An 18,355-nucleotide genomic window follows, 5' to 3' on the forward strand; every position below is an offset into this window, starting at 1 on the left:
GAAAATTATCTTGGTAAGACTTCTTGAAATAAGATTTTCAAGATCTGTTGCCTAAAAATAAATTCTTATATCTCACTGAAAAGTTACTCTTTAGGTGATTATTTTTTATTTTATGTGTGATGAGATATTTGGACTAAAAATCAGAAAAACACACTTGGTAAGATATTGATTTTTGCAGTGTAGTGCACCAAATGAACTACTGATCACCATTAGTTTAAGTCTACAGCATTGTGTAAAAGTCTAAAAGTTGTAATGTCCACACATGTGCATTTCTCAGTCTCTGTATTAGATCCGATCTGATATATGTGAGTATAAACAGCAGGAAAAACAAAAGTTTCGGTGCAAAAACAGCTTCTATGAACCAAAGTGGTCATATTTAGTGTGACCTCCCTTTGTACTTAACATGTCTTTAACTTCTTAGTTCAGAAAATATACCATACCAACTTTATTTATAATGCACTTTAAGAACTTTACAGCTGGCCAAAGTGCTGTACACCAAACATAAAACAAGGGATTAAATAAGTAAATAAGTAAAAACAGTGATAACACAGGGTGCAAAGCGGGCTAAGAATAACAAAATACAACCATCAAAAAAACAAAGACAAATTAAAATCTGATAAAAACAGCATAAAAAAATATTTAAAAAGACACATGTCACTCCTTGATTAAAAGTCAGTGAGAAAAAGTGTCTTTTTAAACGTGATTTAAAGACAGGCAGAGACTGAGCCTGTCTAATATCTAAGGGCAACTGGTTCCACAGAAAATATGAGATTTATTGCATTAATTTTCTAATGTTTTATACCACACTGTGAAAAAGGCCTGCACAAAAATAAGAAAATTAACTCACAAATATGTTAAAATGTCTTATTTTGAGTAATAATTACAGTGTGATGAGATATTTCGATGAGAAATGAGGAAAATACACCTGGTATGATTTAGATTTTTTCCAGTGTTTAAATACAGCATAATTTGACAGTGTCATATTACTGCTTTTTTGATTTTTACTGTAAATATTTGAGTATTCCATCCATCACAGCCAAGAGTAAACACCGCCACAGTATTAATATGAGTTATAATAATGTGTATTGATAATAACTGACTTGTTAACGTCCAAAAACTGGCATTATACACAAACCCAAACACTTCAAAGTGACAAGACTCATTATTGTGCAAAAATGTCTTATTTCAAGTAAAATTAAAGTGTGATGAGATACTTTGACTAGAAATGAGAAAAATACACTTAGTATGATTTTGATTTTTTCCCAGTGTATAAATACAGCACAATTTGACAGTGCCATTTTACTACTCTTTGGATTTTAACTGTAAATATTTTATTTATTTATTTATTTGCACATCATAAAACAGCAAGAAAAAAACAAACAAAACAACAACAATCAAACAAGTAACATTGTTGTGCAGGAGAGGTTAGAAGCCAAAAGAGGCTTATAAATAAATATTTGAGTATTCTATCCATCAGCCAAGAATAAACACCACCACAGTATTAATATGAGTTATAATAATGCGTATTGATAATAACTGACTTGTTAACATCCAAAAACTGGCATTATACACAAACCCAAACACTTCAAAGTGACAAGAATCATTATTGTGCAAAAATGTCTTATTTCAAGTAAAATTAAAGTGTGATGAGATATTTTGACAAGAAATGAGAAAAATACACTTGATATGATTTTGATCTTTTCCAGTGTATAAATACAGCACAATTTGACAGTGCCATATTACTGCTTTTTGGATTTTGACTGTAAATATTTTATTTATTTATTTATTTGCACATCATAAAACAGCAAGAAAAAAAAACAAAACAAAACAAAACAACAACAACCAAACAAGTAACATTATTGTGCAGGAGAGGTTAGAAGCCAAAAGCGGCTTATAAATAAATATTTGAATATTCCATCCATTAGAGCCAAGAATAAACACCGCCACTGTATTAATATGAGTTATAATAATGCGTATTGATAATAACTGACTTGTTAACATCCAAAAACTGGCATTATACACAAACCCAAACACTTCAAAGTGACAAGAATCATTAATCATGCAAGAATAAACAGTTAAATACACATTTGTACCAGGTCACATGCTCTGCGTCCTTAAAGTATAACTATTCACACTTGGAAGTACTTTTTAGTTTGGTAGTATCTATGAGGCTAACGGCCCTTTTTGTCTCATTCAGGAGCGAATTATAATTGCTACTGGCCTTACCTCCACTTTGATGGGGATTAGGTGATAATGGGGTGGGAGGGGTGAGTGAGGTGGGTGAGGGTGGGCGGCACTTTGACTCCCCACCCCAAACTCTGGGTCCTGGCTCATGCTGTGGCCTTCTGGGAATTCAGGTGATCAATATATAAAGTACCCTGACACGACCGGGACACACATATACATACAGTCACATAGAGTGAAGGAAAACAAGTCCATCCTGAACTCTGAGGTCCATCACACTTCCATCTGTGAGCAGAGATCTAAGGGACATCATGTGGAAGAACCCCAGCACTGGTAAGACACGCTTTTAAAAGGTTTTCTCTGTTTCTGTCACTGTTGTAGTTCCACTTTTTTCAGATCTTAAACCATAAAAGTCTTAGTTTTGCAAAAATGTTAGCTTCAATACAGAGAATGTGCCAAATGTTTAACCCCTATCTGGGTGCTTCTATGAAACTGGTCCCTAAAAACGGGACATGGAGGCTAAAAATTCAAACCAGATGTAGATGAATGTTATGAAGCAAGTTTGCAAGCACTTTGGGTCTATTTTAAAAATAAATATTTACTGAAATATAAGAGAAACTATTTTTTTTAAATAAAACACATTTTATATTATTTTATGTTTTTGCTTTTTTAAATCAGTTTTTAATATATTTTCATTGTGCATCTCCAAAAGTACAATACAGAAAAAAATAAGAAAAAAAGAAAGAAATTCACAATTTATGATACAAGATTTTTTGACACACAAAGTATAAATAAGGCGACCCCCATACCAACCCAACCTGGATCTCAAAATGCAAAAACCATTAATAAAAACAAATACACATATTTACTGAGATAAAAGAGAAATGGTTTGTCAGATGAAACACATTTTTATGTTATTTTATGTTATATTTATTACAAAAATCTGCATGTAACGCGGTCAGAAGGACACGGAAAATACTTGCTACTTTTATTTTTGAATATCTCTTTATTCTCTCACAGGTACATTTTGGGAATCAAACTAATTAGAATAGAATATACTTTATTTGCCATTTGCACAAATACATTGCAGTATAGGCACATTGGAATTGTTGTGGAAAGGAAAAAAAAGAAAAAGAAAAAAAGAGACATGCACAAAAACAGAAACAAAACACAAACACGGCTAAAACATATAAAAACAGTTATTGCAAAACACAAATACACACTTGTAAAATAGAATACTGTATCATAAAATCAAAAAATAAAAATGATAATAATAATAATAATAATAATAATAATAATAATAATAATAATAATAATAATAATAAAAGTACTGGAAGGTGAAAAAAAAACAAGTTATTGCACATTTGAATTAAACTACTGGGAGGTAGAACAAGTTATTGCACATTCAATCATACAACACAGAGTGTTTCACAGAAATAACCGCTGTTGCAAAATCATTTGCAATTTATATGTGTTTAACTGGGCAGGTTCTGCATGTAACGCGAGTGGACACGATGGGTTACACACAAAACCTGGAATGAGACTGAAATTCATGAAAAACCCACATATGTGGATTACAAAAACCACTAGGATCATCAAATTTAACACAGTGTCTTTATTTATAGCAGTATATAAGACCATTTGAAGCCATGTTTTCCAGATAAAATGTATTGACACCTAGGTAGTTTTTCCTGTCCTACTTTTTGTCCTATTTTTGGCCCCAAAATTTTATTAAAAATTCATTAATTTTGGGATGGCTCAGAGCAAGAGTATAATTTTTTTTTGCATGTATCTGAGGTCATCATTAGGTACATCCTGGGGGGAAATATGTCTAAATTTCTCTTTTATTACTGGGTCTGAAAAGCTGGTAAAGTGCTAGATACCAAAAAAAAAAACAAACAAAAAAAAACCAGATTCATAGAAGCACCCATCTACAATTATAAAAAAAAAACAATAAATAGGCAAGGCAGGTTTATTTATATAGCACATTTCATGTACACAACAATTCAAAGTGCTTTACATAAAATATTAAAAGCATTACAGTGAGGTGCAGAGGAAAGAATAAAAGGTAAAAGCATGAAAAGAAAAAAGAACAGATAAAAACTTTAAGCTGAATATGAACAGTGTGCAGATCTGAACTTCTGGATAAGAACAGGTGGGTCTTTAACCTGGATTTAAATAAACTGAGTGTTTCAGCTGATCTGAGGTTTTCTGGGAGTTTGTTCCAGACATGTGGAGCATAGAAGCAGCTTCTCTGTGTCTGGTTCTGACTCTGGGAACTGACAACAGACCGGATCCAGATGAACTGAGGGGTCTGGTGGGTTCATTCTGGGTCAAGAGGTCACTGATGTGTTTTGGTCCTGAACCATTCAGAGCTTTATAGACCAGCAACAGAACTTTAAAGTCTGTCCTCTGATCTGACGGACAGGCAGCCAGTGGAAGGACCTCAGAGCTGGACTAATGTAGTCCTGTTGAGCCGCATTATGTAATAAATTCCCATTATGTAATAAAAGTTCAAAATGTAATAAGAACGTCACGTCATCTTGTAATAAAGTCGCATTACAGGGCGGGGAAGCAAAATTTACAATGAACATTTAGTTGTTTTTTCTCAGCAGGCACTACGTCAATTGTTTTGAAACCAAACATATACTGATGTCATAATCATACCTAACACTATTATCCATACCTTTTCACAAACTTTTGCCCATATGAGTAATCAGGAAAGCAAACGTCAAAGAGTGTGTGATTTGCTGAATGCACTCGTCACACCAAAGGAGATTTCAAAAACAGTTGGAGTGTCCATAAAGACTGTTTATAATGGAAAGAAGAGAATGACTATGAGCAAAACTATTAAAAGTCTGGAAGATACTATTAAAGAAGAATGGGAGAAGTTGTCACCCGAATATTTGAGGAACACTTGCGCAAGTTTCAGGAAGCGTGTGAAGGCAGTTATTGAGAAAGAAGGAGGACACATAGAATAAAAACATTTTCTATTATGTCAATTTTCTTGTGGCAAATAAATTCTCATGACTTTCAATAAACTAATTGGTCATACACTGTCTTTCAATCCCTGCCTCAAAATATTGTAAATTTTGCTTCCCCACCCTGTATGTAATAAACTGAGGCATTTTGTAATAAACTATAGCTAAACTATAAGCATTATATAGTACATTTTTTCCACATTATGTAGTAAGTTATTACAATTTGAGAAATTTCTTACAAAATGCACTTGACACATTTTTAGTTTTAAAAAATGTAATAACATAGTTCATTATGTAATAACAATCCAAACTAATATAATTTCAGAGCAATTTAGAAGAAATTAGTCACAGGAGCTACAGGTAATGGAATCAGAACTTGAACCATGCAGTTTAAAAATGAAAATAAAAATGTGTCAGTGCATTTTGTAATAAATTTCTCAAATTGTAATAACTTACTACATAATGCGAAAAAATTTACTACATAATGCATTGAGGTAGTTTATTACAAAATGCGTCAGTTTATTACATAACGTGGCTTTATTACAAGATGACGTGACATTCTTATTACATTTTGAACTTTTATTACATAATAGGAATTTATTACATAATGCGGCTCAACAAGTCCACTTTTCTGGTCTTAGTGAGGACTCTTGCAGCAGAGTTCTGGATGAGCTGCAGTTGTCTAATTGATTTTTTAGGTAGACCTGTAAAGACACTGGTACAATAATCAAGGCGACTGAAGATGAATGCATGGACTAGTTTTTCCAGGTCCTGCTGAGACATCAGATCTTTTATCCTCGAGAAGTTCTTAAGGTCCTACACTGGAAAAAATCAAAATCTTACGCAGTGTAAATATCTCATCACACTTAAGATAAGACATAATCACCTAAAGAGTAAGTTTTCAGTGAGATATAAGAACTTATCTTTAGACAATCAATCTTGGCAGGTTTTTTGCTTGAATTATGCAAAAAAAAATCTGCCAATGGAACAAGTGAAAATCATCTTAGTAAGAGTTCTTGAAATAAGATTTTCAAGATCTATTGTCTCAAAATCAGTTCTTATATCTCACTGAAAAGTTACTCTTTGGGTGATTATGTCTAATTATAGGTGTGATGAGATATTTTGACTAGAAATGAGAAATATACACTTGGTAAGATTTGGATTCTTGCAGTGTACCCCTTAAATTATAACTCCCTTCCATTTCAGTGAATAATTTCTGTATATTTCCTGGTAGTAGATTATTTTTGGCTTTGAATATGATTTGTGTTGTTTGCAGCTCCTTACTCTTATAGTTATTGACATCTGATGGTGCTTGGTCCCCTTAATTTGACAGATTCAGTACCTGCAGCATTAGCGTCAGCAAAACAGGGTAGTCCTCATCTGACCCTGTCGCACGGAAACTCTGTTCATAAGCAGCAAAATTGCAAATTTAGTTACAGTCGCGGAAAAAAAATTTTAGCCCGTCAAAAGTCATCAAAAACAATTAAGTACTAATTCTTTTGTGTATCGTGATTAAAACAGACAGAAAAGAAAACATGGAATGCCTAAAAGCACTGTTTTTGTCAGTAAAATGCCATAGATATTGATGTAAGAACTGAAGTGGTTTTGATTATTATTAAGAAAACCATGGAAAATAGATAGATATCAGCTCTGAAATTAAACTCTTATGAGCTTTTTTTGTTGTTATCATTATATTTGTCCAAACAAATGTACCTTTAGTTGTACCAGGCTTTAATGAAGTATGAATTATGAGTGCCTTAATCAAGATTTTTATTAGTGAGTGTTTTTATTCCTCTAGGCATTAAAAAACACAATGCGATTGAAATAGTTTTTATGAACCCGTTTTTCATGGAGTTGCAAAAATGTCCACTCAGCTGGACACCATGGATTAAATTTTTGAAGCAAAGAAATGTATTTACTGATAAACTGTGTGAAAATTATGAAATGAAATCATTTTTAATGCAGCTAATGTGATGTTTTCTCACATTTTAACAAACACAAAAACTAGACATTACTCACATCATGGATATAATATGCAAAAAAAAAACAAAAAAAACTGTTAATTACAGTTTAATTACAATAACAAACAGTTGATTTACACTCAAACATGTTAGTGCAGATCAGGTTTATCAAGAACAGTAAAGTTACAGTAACGGTATGAATTGAAATGTATGGGATGATACAGCCACTGCAAAAATCTAAATCTTACCAAGTGTATTTTTCTCATTTCTTGTCAAAATGTCTCATCACACTTAGAATAAGACATAATCACCTAAAGAGTAATTTTTTTGCTTAATTCAGGCAAAAAAAATCTGCCAATGGAACAAGTGAAAATGATCTTGGTAAGATTTCTGGAAATCAGATTTTCCAGATCTATTGTCTAAAAATCAGTTCTTATATCTCACTGAAAAGTTACTCTTTAGGTGATTATGTCTTATTTTAAGTGTGATGAGATATTTGGGCTAGAAATGAGAAAAATACACTTGGTAAGATTTGGATTTTTGCAGTGTGAGCGTCCACTTATTTCGCTGATATGGAACTAAAACAACAAAATCCATGAATATGCAAGAGAACAGCTGTCCACTGTAGTGACCACTATGCATGAAAGGGTTAAAATGAACAAGAAATTGAAGAAAACAAGGATGGTCTCATAATTTTTTCCACAACTGTATGTTTTATAATAAATGTAATGCCACCAAAAAAACCTAAAAAACAATAAATATAGAGGCTGATTCACAATTAAAGTACCTGGGAATAATCTTTTAATCATGATAATAATAATCTTGTCTTTCAGTTGTAAACACTACATGTTTTGATGTGTTCTGTGGAATCTGTTCTCATCTCCATCTTGTGCCCCCCCCCCCGCAGATGACTCCAGACCCGTGGCCCCCAGTGCTCCCAGTGCCCCCAGCAGCTCCTCCCGCAGCGCCAGCCGCAGGAAGAGGACCAGCTTCTCTAAGGAACACGTGGAGCTGCTGCGTGCCACCTTTGAGACCGACCCCTACCCAGGAATCAGCCTCCGGGAGAACCTGTCCCAGACCACGGGCCTCCCAGAGTCACGCATCCAGGTACACATCCACCTCAGGCTTTAGAAGACTTTATATTTAGTGTAACGCAGAGTCCTGGAGCAGAGATACATGAGTCTACAGACACAGATTTAGAAATAAATATTAAACTACGTGTGATTTTCTCCGGAAATTCAACATAGTACACTGCAAAAATCCAAATCTTTCCAAGTGTATGTTGCTCATTTTTGGTCAGAATATCTCATCACACTTAAAATAAGACATAATCACCTAAAGAGTAACTTCAAACTTGAGAAATGTTTTAAAATGCATAATTCCATTAAAAAAAAAAAAAAAAATGACTGCTTTATGACTCAGTAAGTAAATAGATTAAAAAAAAAAAAAACTTTCAAGATAAATAGTCCAAATTCAAGTCAGTTTATCCACATCAGATGTTCCTTTTTTGCAGTGCACGTCTCATTCAACACATATCAGATGTTTTTAACTGTTTGTGCTGCTTCTTGTCATGGGGTCGAGGTCACACTAAATAGTCATTTTAACCTTTACAACACATTTAGTTCAGTTTTGTGTGTCTTCTAAAGCCGTGCACACCACTTCCTGTATTTGCTATGTTGTATCTGAGGAAAAAGCGAATGAGAACTAAATATTTATGCTCATTTCAAACCCTGCAGAAAAAACAAATTTAGCAGTGGTCTAACACTTTTGTGCAGTACTGTAGTTTATTTCTTTACACATTGTAAAGCAAAATATGTCCGGCATGTTCTTCCTGATCTGGATTTTGGACAAATATTGGCTTTTCAGGTTGTCACAATGGATTATTAATTATTTCCACTATTCCCTCTGTGTCACTAGTGCTTTCTTTTTCTAATTTACCATGCGTTTACCAGTTTCCAAGAAATATAAGAGATATGATGCTGATAAAGTGTTTGGAGTCTATGAAATTGTCAGCTCAGATAAATTCAGGAGTTATCTTCATTTGTGTTACTGGTGTAAAACCACATACACACTGTCTAGTTGTGTTGTAAGGTTTGTTGTACAGTGGTTTGTTATCATGGGACAATAGGCTTCTGTTTTCAAATCATCCCGCATAGAATCACTGATAGCACTATCACTTATTATCACTTTATTTCTTATCTTTAAAGATGACACAAGCTGGTTTTTATCAGCTTCTTCTTGCGGAAAGATAGACGTATGACAGACTCTGACAGCTGTTCTATAGGGCTCCCCTATATTCCAGAGACGCCCCGAAAATGATTAACAGACCTGAATGTGTCATATGTGCTTTTGTTTCTTTTAAGCCCTTACTAATCAAATTTATTCAACAAAATAGATGATTTGTGTCGTTGCTTGTTGAGCCGATGCAGCATTAAGTGGAATAAACACATACAACAGCTATGATGCAAATTACATTAGGCATAACTGAATACTAATTAAACAATTTCCCACTAGATTATTCCATTGAGGCTACTATGATCAACTATTGAAACAAAAATGATCCAAAAATTGGTAGAGATGTCATGAAATTAATAACACTATTATTGAAACAGAGCTTTGAAACTGATCCATGAATTTCAGGGATCATGGATAACCAAATAAATTATGTACATTCACAAATTCATGACAAAAACAGAAATATGTTGAGGTGAATTTGCATCAATAGTCAACAAGGGGTGAAACATCAGCATTACAGGTCACAATGGATCTACAAAGGCACAAAATTTTTAGTAAGAGGCATAATATTGTTACAGTTTTGGAGTTTGGAATATGGATCATTCGGGCGCTCAAACTCCCCCACCACGGTAAGGTGGCAGTCCGAATGATCCCAGGAGCTATGTTGTTGGGGGCTTTATGCCCCTGGTAGGGTCTCCAAAGGCAAACAGGTCCTGGGTGACGGGCCAGACTAAGAGCAGTTCAGAGGCCCCTATGAAAAAGAAACATCTGAAGAACATGACGTTGCCCGGCATGGCGCAGCTGGGGCCCCACCCTGGAGCCAGGCCCGGGGTTGGGGCTCATAAGCAAGTGCCTGGTGGCCGGACCTTTGCCCACGGGGCCTGGCCGGGCCCAGCCTGAAGGAGCGACATGGGCCTCCCCTCCGATGGACTCACCACCCCCGAGGGAGCCGTAGGGGCCGGGTGCAATGTGGACTGGGTGGCAGTCGATGGCAGGGGGCTCGACGACCCGATCCCCGGACACAGAGTCTAGCTCTAGGGACATGGAATATCACTTCACTGGGGGGAAGGAGCTGGAGCTTGTGAGGGAGGTTGAGAGATACCGTCTAAATATAGTCGGGCTCGCCTCCACACACAGCTTTGGCTCTGGAACCCAACCCCTCGAGAGGGGCTGGACTCCACTTCTCTGGCGTTGCCCGCGGTGAGAGGCGGCGGGCTGGTGTGGGCTTGCTCATAGTCCCTCAGCTCAGCCGCCATGTGTTGGAGTTTTCCTCGGTAAATGAGAGGATCGCGTTCCTGCGCCTTCGGGTCAGGGACAGGTGCCTCACTGTTGTCTTGGCCTATGGGCCGAACAGCAGTGCAGAGTACCGGGCCTTCTTGGAATCCCTGGGAGGGGTGCTGGATGGTGCTCCGACTGAAGACTCCATTGTTCTCCTAGGTGACTTCAATGCTCACGTAGGCAATGACAGTGAGACCTGGAGGGGGTGATGGGGAGGAACGGCCTCCCCGATCTGAACCCGAGTGGTGTTTTGTATTGGACTTCTGTGCTAGTCACAGTTTGTCCATAACAAACACCATGTTCAAACACAGGGATGTCCATAAGTGCACTTGGCACCAGGACACCCTAGGCCGGAGGTCGATGATCGACTTTGTTGTCGTGTCATCAGACCTCCGGCCGTGTGTTTGGACACTCGGGTGAAGAGGGGCAGAGCTGTCAACCGATCACCACCTGGTGGTGAGTTGGATCCACTGGCGAAGGAGGAAACCGGACCGACTCGGCAGGCCCAAACGTGTTGTGAGGGTCTGATGGGAATGTATGGCAGAGCCCGATGTCAGCGCAGTCTCCAACTCCCACCTCCGGGAGAGCTTCTCCCAGATCCTGGGGGAGGCTGGGGACATTGAGTCCGAGTGGACCATGTTCTCCACCTCCATTGTCGAAGCAGCTGCTCGGAGCTGTGGTCGCAAGGTCTCCGGTACCTGTCGAGGCGAAGCTCTCGATTTACTGGTCAATCTACGTTCCTACCCTCACCTATGGTCATGAGCTTTGGGTCATGACCGAAAGGAGGAGATCCCGGATACAAGTGGTCGAAATGAGTTTCCGCTGTAGGGTGGCTGGGCTGGGATAGGAGGAGGAGCTCAGTCACCAGGGAGGAGCTCAGAGTAGAGCCGCTGCTCCTCCACATCCAGAGGAGCCAGCTGAGGTGGCTGGGGAATCTGTTTCGGATGCCTCCTGGACGCCTCCCTGGGGAGGTGTTCCAGGCATGTCCCACCGGTAGGAGACCTCGGGGAAGACCCAGGACACGCTGGAGAGACTATGTCTGTGGGCTGGCCTGGGAACACCTCGGGTCCCCCCGGAAGAGCTGGAGGAGGAGTCTGGGGAGAGGGAAGTCTGGGCATCCCTGCTTAGACTGTTACCCCCACAACCCGGCCCGAAATAAGCGGCAGATAATGGATGGATGGGGAATATGGAGTTGTCATAAATTATAGGTATTATACGGGGTTTTTCTGCAGGTATCAGAAAATCTAATTTAATGCTTTTTAATGTCATTTAAACAAATTAATGCCATGTCCAACTGCAGATACAGTTATATATATAATATTTAACCAGGTTCTGAATAGTTCCTCCTCCAATCACTTCTGCTGAAATTTGCAATTTTCCCATTTTTTTCCGACATTTCGCTAATATTCCCTTGCTCTTTCGCTACAGCATGAGCACGCTCACAGCCATGTTGCCATTCAAGCCATACGGTGTTGTGACTTTGTGCACCAGCCATAAACAATAGCCAATTACAGTGTTCCGCCTTTCAATCATCACACTATACTTCAGATCAAAATCATTAAAGTTTATAATCAAAAGAACATGACTACACTGTTTCTTATAAAGATTTCTTTTTTCTTTTTTGTCAGACAGGTGAAAAAATTTGATTTTTTTACTTTGACATGTTTTGGCTACGACCTGTAGCTGTCGTCCTCATACAGTATGAACTAATCGGACTGAACAATGTTTCTATTTTCCATCAAGTGTGTTTCATTTTTTAATGCCTCTGGACTTAAAATGTAATGCTTTTTAATACCATTTAAAGTCTTAATTTTCACAAAATCTATTTAATGACTTTTAATGCTTTTTAATGACCCGCAGAAACCCTATTATGCTACATATGTACATACACAAAGAATGTTGAGCAGCACCTCATGACAAAACAACAATAGTCTACTAGGAGTTAAACATCAGCATTACAGGTCACAGTGGATCTATAAAGGCGCAAAATGTTTAGTAAAAGGCTTAAAATTATAAAAAATTGGGAGTTTGGAATATGGAGTTGTCATAATTTAAAGGTTATTCTGCTGTTATTTACTGCTCTGACCCACTTGAGATCAAATCAGACAGAACTAGAATGAGGCTGACACCCTTGACTGTTAATTCTCTAACACATGTACATTCAGGATCAGGATCAGGTTCAGGTTCAGGATAAACTTCATTGTCCCATACGGAAATTTGTTTTGGACAATAGTGCTACATGTTGCCGCATTCACATTCGGACACATACACAACAACCATAATCTATATATTGCACCTTCCCCTCCAGGAAGTAAAACAACAATAGAATAAATATAATTAACTGATACAACAAATTAATTTAAAAAGATGGGAGTAATTCCATTCCTGAAAGAGTAAAGACAGTAAAAGCATTAAAACACATATATGGGTGCTTCCCAAAAAACATGACATGGGGGTTAAAAATTAATACGAGATGTAAACTAATGTTTTGAAGCGTGTTTGGAAGCACTTTGGGTCTATTTTAAAAATAAATACTGAGATAAAGAGAGACTATTTTTTAGGTAAAACACATTTTTATTTATTTTACATTATATTTAATACAAAAATCTACATGTAATGTGGTCAAAAGAACACGAAAATTACGTGCTACTATTTTTTTGAATACCTCTTTATTCTCTTACAGGTACAGTTTGGGAATTGAACTAATTATGCAAGGCAGAGTGTTTCACAAAAATGACCACTTCTACAAAATCATTCACAAATTATATACGTTTAAATGGGCAGGTTCCGCATGAAACGTGAGTGGACACGATGGATTACGTACAAAACCTGTAATGAGACTGAGATTCATGAAAAACCCACATGTCTGGGTTAGAAAAACCACTAGGATCAACAAATTTAACACAGTGTCTGCTGCATCCTGCATGTTTTGATACTTCCCTCTTCCATCACACCTGGAAGCCATTACATCATTATCAGACTTCTGCAGAGCTGGATGACGAGCTGATCATTAATTGACGCAGGTGTGTTGGAAGGGAGAAATATCTAAAATATGCAGGATACCGACCCCGAAGGACCGGAGTTTGACACCCTTGATCTAAAACATGCAGGATAGTAGATCTCCAGGACCAGGGTTGGTGACCCCTACTGTAGAGGCAAATTATTTTACATGGCGCTAATTTTTTTTTTTTTTTCTCTTTCCTGTCAGGTGTGGTTTCAGAACAGACGAGCTCGGACCCTGAAGTGTAAAGGAGCCAAGAAGGCGCTGTGGCAGACTGATGGTCCAGGTCTACAGGAGGCTCTGCACCCACAGCATGTTGCAAACCGGGCCATGCAGACCTCGTCCAGCCCCAGGCTTCCTCAGGGCTGTCCTCCTCCCTACCCACCACAGGTGAAGGAGGAAATGGATGAGTCCTGCTTCTTTGACCCGTGCCCCCCGGCTTACCCCACCCCTGAGCAGCACTACGGCTCAGTTTTCGGGCTTCAGCAGGGCAGGCCGATGAGGGGTGGCTCCAGCCCCACATTCAGAGGATACTGGTCTTCCTCTGTCCCCCCACAGTGGTGCCAGTCGCCCATGGACATGAGGACCTACAGCTCCAGCTCCAGCTCCAGCTCCAGCCAGGCGTTTATGTATCCTGGATCAACAGACCTACGGACCAGCATGCCCTGTTCCACCTCCCACCCCTCGTCCACCCCAGACACCCCAGACTCTGGATACTGGGACATCCACGTGGACAAAAGCCCCTTGGTGGACGCGCAGTACTCGCAGCTGGAGGATTCGTGGAGCGGACATCCGGCGTTGCTTCAACACACCTCGCTGCCTGAGCTGTCTCTGCAGGAGATTCTGGGCGAGCTGGACGAGGACTGGCTCGGAGGAGAGGGACTGGATCCTGGTGTGGTCAAACCTGGATTCTGCTGATGATGATTTTATGGCGTAAAATGGACAGAAAATAGAATCAAATGTAATATTCTGATTTAAATATTGTGTTTTCTGAAACGTGTACATATACAAACTCCAAAGACCTGCTGAAAACCAAACAGGATCCGTATTTAAAAACCTTCTTCTGTTTATTTATTCATCTACTTTTGACATTTCTACCTTTATTTATGATTTTCTGCACTTTAAGACAAATAAATCAATTGTAATAAACTATAAAATGGCCCTTTATTTTCCTTTATCTGAACATTTAGATAATTTTCAAGTACTATGATTTAAAAAGGACTATTATACTTTTTATTATTATTATATTATTATATTATTATTATTTTATTATTATTATATTATTAATATTAATAATTAATTTAAAATAGACAAACATACATAACATATCAAGACGTACTAGACCAGGGGTGTCAAACTCATTTTCTTCCGGGGGCCACATTCAGCCCAATTTAATCTGCAGTGAGCCGGACCAGTAAAAAAACAGCATGATAACCAATAAATAATGACAACTACAAATTATTTTAGTGCAAAAAATAAGTTATGCCAATATTTACATTTACAAACTATCCAAATAAAAAGGATGTGAATAACCTGAAAAAAATGTAATTTGCTAAGAAATATAAGTATAATTTTCTCAATATTATGCCTCGACTTATCATTTATACATATGCACAAAATATTCTGTAACAGGCAGAAAATTGTTAAAATTGCACTTAATTTTCTTCATTTCTTCATCTTGTTCAAGTTATTCATGTTATTGTTAAAGGATAGTTTATTAATGTAAACATTTTCACAGTTTAATGTTTTTTGCACTAAATCAAAGAGAAAAAAAATGGTGTTGTCATTATTTATAGGTTTTTACGATATTATTTTGAGTTTGGTGCCCCAACTTGCACTTTGCAAATTCATCCCGCAGGCCAGATTAGAACCTTTGGCGGGCCGGTTTTGGCCCCCGGGCCACATATTTGACACCTGTGTACTAGACTAATTGCACAAAAAAAACAGTTTACAAGAAAAATAAAATAAAAATAATTCTAATAAATAAATATATAAATATAATTAATAATAATGATAATAATAATAATAATATAATAATAATAATAATATAATAATAATATAATAATAATGATACACACAATAAAAATTACAAAATTTAAAAAAGGGGAAGACTGTTATTACTTAAATCAGATGCAATTCATTCCTCTGGTTTCCAGATGTGACAGATTTACCAAGTTTATAAGAAAAATAGGTCATGCACTAAAACCAGCAGATGGCGCTTCTGAGTCAGGAGACAGAGGTGAAGGCAACACATCCTCCTGATTTTACACAAACCAGTGCAAAGAATGCAAAGTAAAAGCAACATAACATGTCATCACAGCAGCTTCAGAGCACTTTGGAATGAAATCTGAAGGAACAACGAACATTTATCACTTTGTGTTTTGATGACGGTGGTTTATCTCTATCTTTATTTCCCATGTGTGGTTAATTTAGCTCAGATCTGACAATTATGATGGCCACAAAATACAATTCACATCATTTTCACACTCATAAAACCATTCAGTGAGCCCTCATGTGTCTTGCTGATCAGGTCAGTTTTAACTTGGATTGTGTTTCTCTTTCAGTGTCTGGACTAATATAGATATGACACAACCTCTCCTACCTCCAAGGAACATGGACGAGGACAAACTTAAAGCAGGTCAAGAACTCCATCAGCACTCAAACAGCTCTAAATAAACTTGAATAATGGCTGCATCAGTGTCTGCATCTGTTTTTGTGACAGGTTAAAATGCCTTATTGTTTTGTAGGTTAAAAAGTGCATTATTGTGCATTACAGGATAGCTTCCTCCGGTTGTGGTTGTTTTCATCGGGGTTTGTTTGCCTGTATGTCTGTCTGTCTGTTAGCAAGATAACTCAAAAAGTTAAGGATAGATTTTGATGAAAATTTCAGGAAATGTTGATACTGGCACATGGAACAAATGATTAAATTTTGGTGGTGATTTGGGTGGGGGGGGGGGGGGGGGGGCACTGATCAGCTTTGGTGGATGTCTGTGCTCTCCCAGTGCTTTTCTAATTTGTAAATGTAAACATTCATAACACTGGGTTACAAAAAATGTTTTTTGCAAGTTGTCTAGGTTTTTTCAACTGAATTAGGACCATTTTGCACCGCTAAATCCAAAAATGACATCTGTTTTTCTCAATCAGGTCAGGTTTTTTTTGCTAATTTGATTTTGAAAAATTTGACCTTCTCACAAAATTGATGATATTTTTGTGACTTAATCAGTTGATTTTTATATACAGGGTGGGGAAGCAAAATTTACAATGAACATTTAGTGTTTTTTCTCAGCAGGCACTACGTCAATTGTTTTGAAACCAAACATATATTGATGTCATAATCATACCTAAACTATTATCCATACCTTTTCAGAAACTTTTGCCCATATGAGTAATCAGGAAAGCAAACGTCAAAGAGTGTGTGATTTGCTGAATGCACTCGTCACACCAAAGGAGATTTCAAAAATAGTTGGAGTGTCCATAAAGACTGTTTATAATGGAAAGAAGAGAATGACTATGAGCAAAACTATTAGAGAAAGTCTGGAAGATACTATTAAAGAAGAATGGAAGAAGTTGTCACCCCGATATTTGAGGAACACTTGCGCAAGTTTCAGGAAGCGTGTGAAGGCAGTTATTGAGAAAGAAGGAGGACACATAGAATAAAAACATTTTCTATTATGTCAATTTTCTTGTGGCAAATAAATTCTCATGACTTTCAATAAACTAATTGGTCATACACTGTCTTTCAATCCCTGCCTCAAAATATTGTAAATTTTGCTTCCCCACGCTGTAGTTCTCACCCAAAATAGGTTTTAAGAGAAAAAAAATCATTTTCTAACAGGATTCCTGTTAGGTACAATGGTGTATCACCGCAGATGTAGCAGAATACGTCAGGCTTATTTTTGGAAGATCCTAGTCGAAGCCATTTCATTCACCTGTAATATTAAAAAAAACATTAATCATAAATTGGCAAAAGTAAAATCTTCAGAACTCATTTATTCAAGAAATACTAAAGAATTTTGTATCATATGATGTGAAAATGCCCATAAATGTAAGCAAAAATGTTAAAAAGCCAATATGTAGCATAGTTCAGAAAGTTGACCTGACTGAGCAAAATTAATGTGATTTTTGGATTCAGCACACCAAAATTATCCTAAATCAGCTCAAAAAACTTAAACAATAAATTTGTTGTTGACCAGTGTAATTGAATTTTACTTTTTTGCACTAAAACAAATGGAAAACTGGGAGTTGTCATTATTTTTCAGTTATTAGTTACTATTTTACTGGTCTGAACCACTTGAGATCAGAGTGGGCTGTATGTGGCCCCTGGACTACAATGACACCCCTGCTCTAGTGTTTGTCAAACCGGCCCCAGAACGTCTAGTAAACTCCTTGAATCAATCCAATCCCAGCTCATTGCCAGTTTTCCTTACGCTCAGCTGTCTGCGTGGTGTTTATTGAACGTCATGTGGCGGTGAACACCTGCCCTGCACACGTCAGACGCAGACCGTCTGCGACATTTCCTCTGCTGAGTTATCTTTAGAGAGTAAATCCAGCTGAAGAGCAGCGGTGCCTGCCATGTCTCAGCCTATTGTGTGTTTGTTCTGAGGACAGGAACCCACGCCAGACACTAACAGAAAGACAACACCCTTCCTCTCATCTTGAGGATGAAGGTAGGAGGCTCTAACACTATAAACAACTTAAGCACATTTCACTGTTGG

At 37.4% G+C, this 18,355-nt stretch overlaps 1 protein-coding gene across 1 annotated transcript; it reads left to right on the forward strand.

Annotated features, from left to right (window-relative positions):
• The first annotated feature begins 2,495 nt into the window (after positions 1 to 2,495).
• Positions 2,496 to 14,558, forward strand: LOC115434574 (paired box protein Pax-6-like). The gene is made up of 3 exons (XM_030156609.1): positions 2,496 to 2,517; positions 8,034 to 8,233; positions 13,848 to 14,558. The coding sequence occupies exons 1-3, from the start codon at positions 2,496 to 2,498 to the stop codon at positions 14,556 to 14,558; spliced, it is 933 nt and encodes a 310-aa protein (XP_030012469.1).
• The last annotated feature ends 3,797 nt before the right edge of the window (positions 14,559 to 18,355 follow it).

Source organism: Sphaeramia orbicularis, chromosome 15 (assembly GCF_902148855.1).
Source record: "Sphaeramia orbicularis chromosome 15, fSphaOr1.1, whole genome shotgun sequence".
Taxonomy (NCBI): domain Eukaryota; kingdom Metazoa; phylum Chordata; class Actinopteri; order Kurtiformes; family Apogonidae; genus Sphaeramia; species Sphaeramia orbicularis.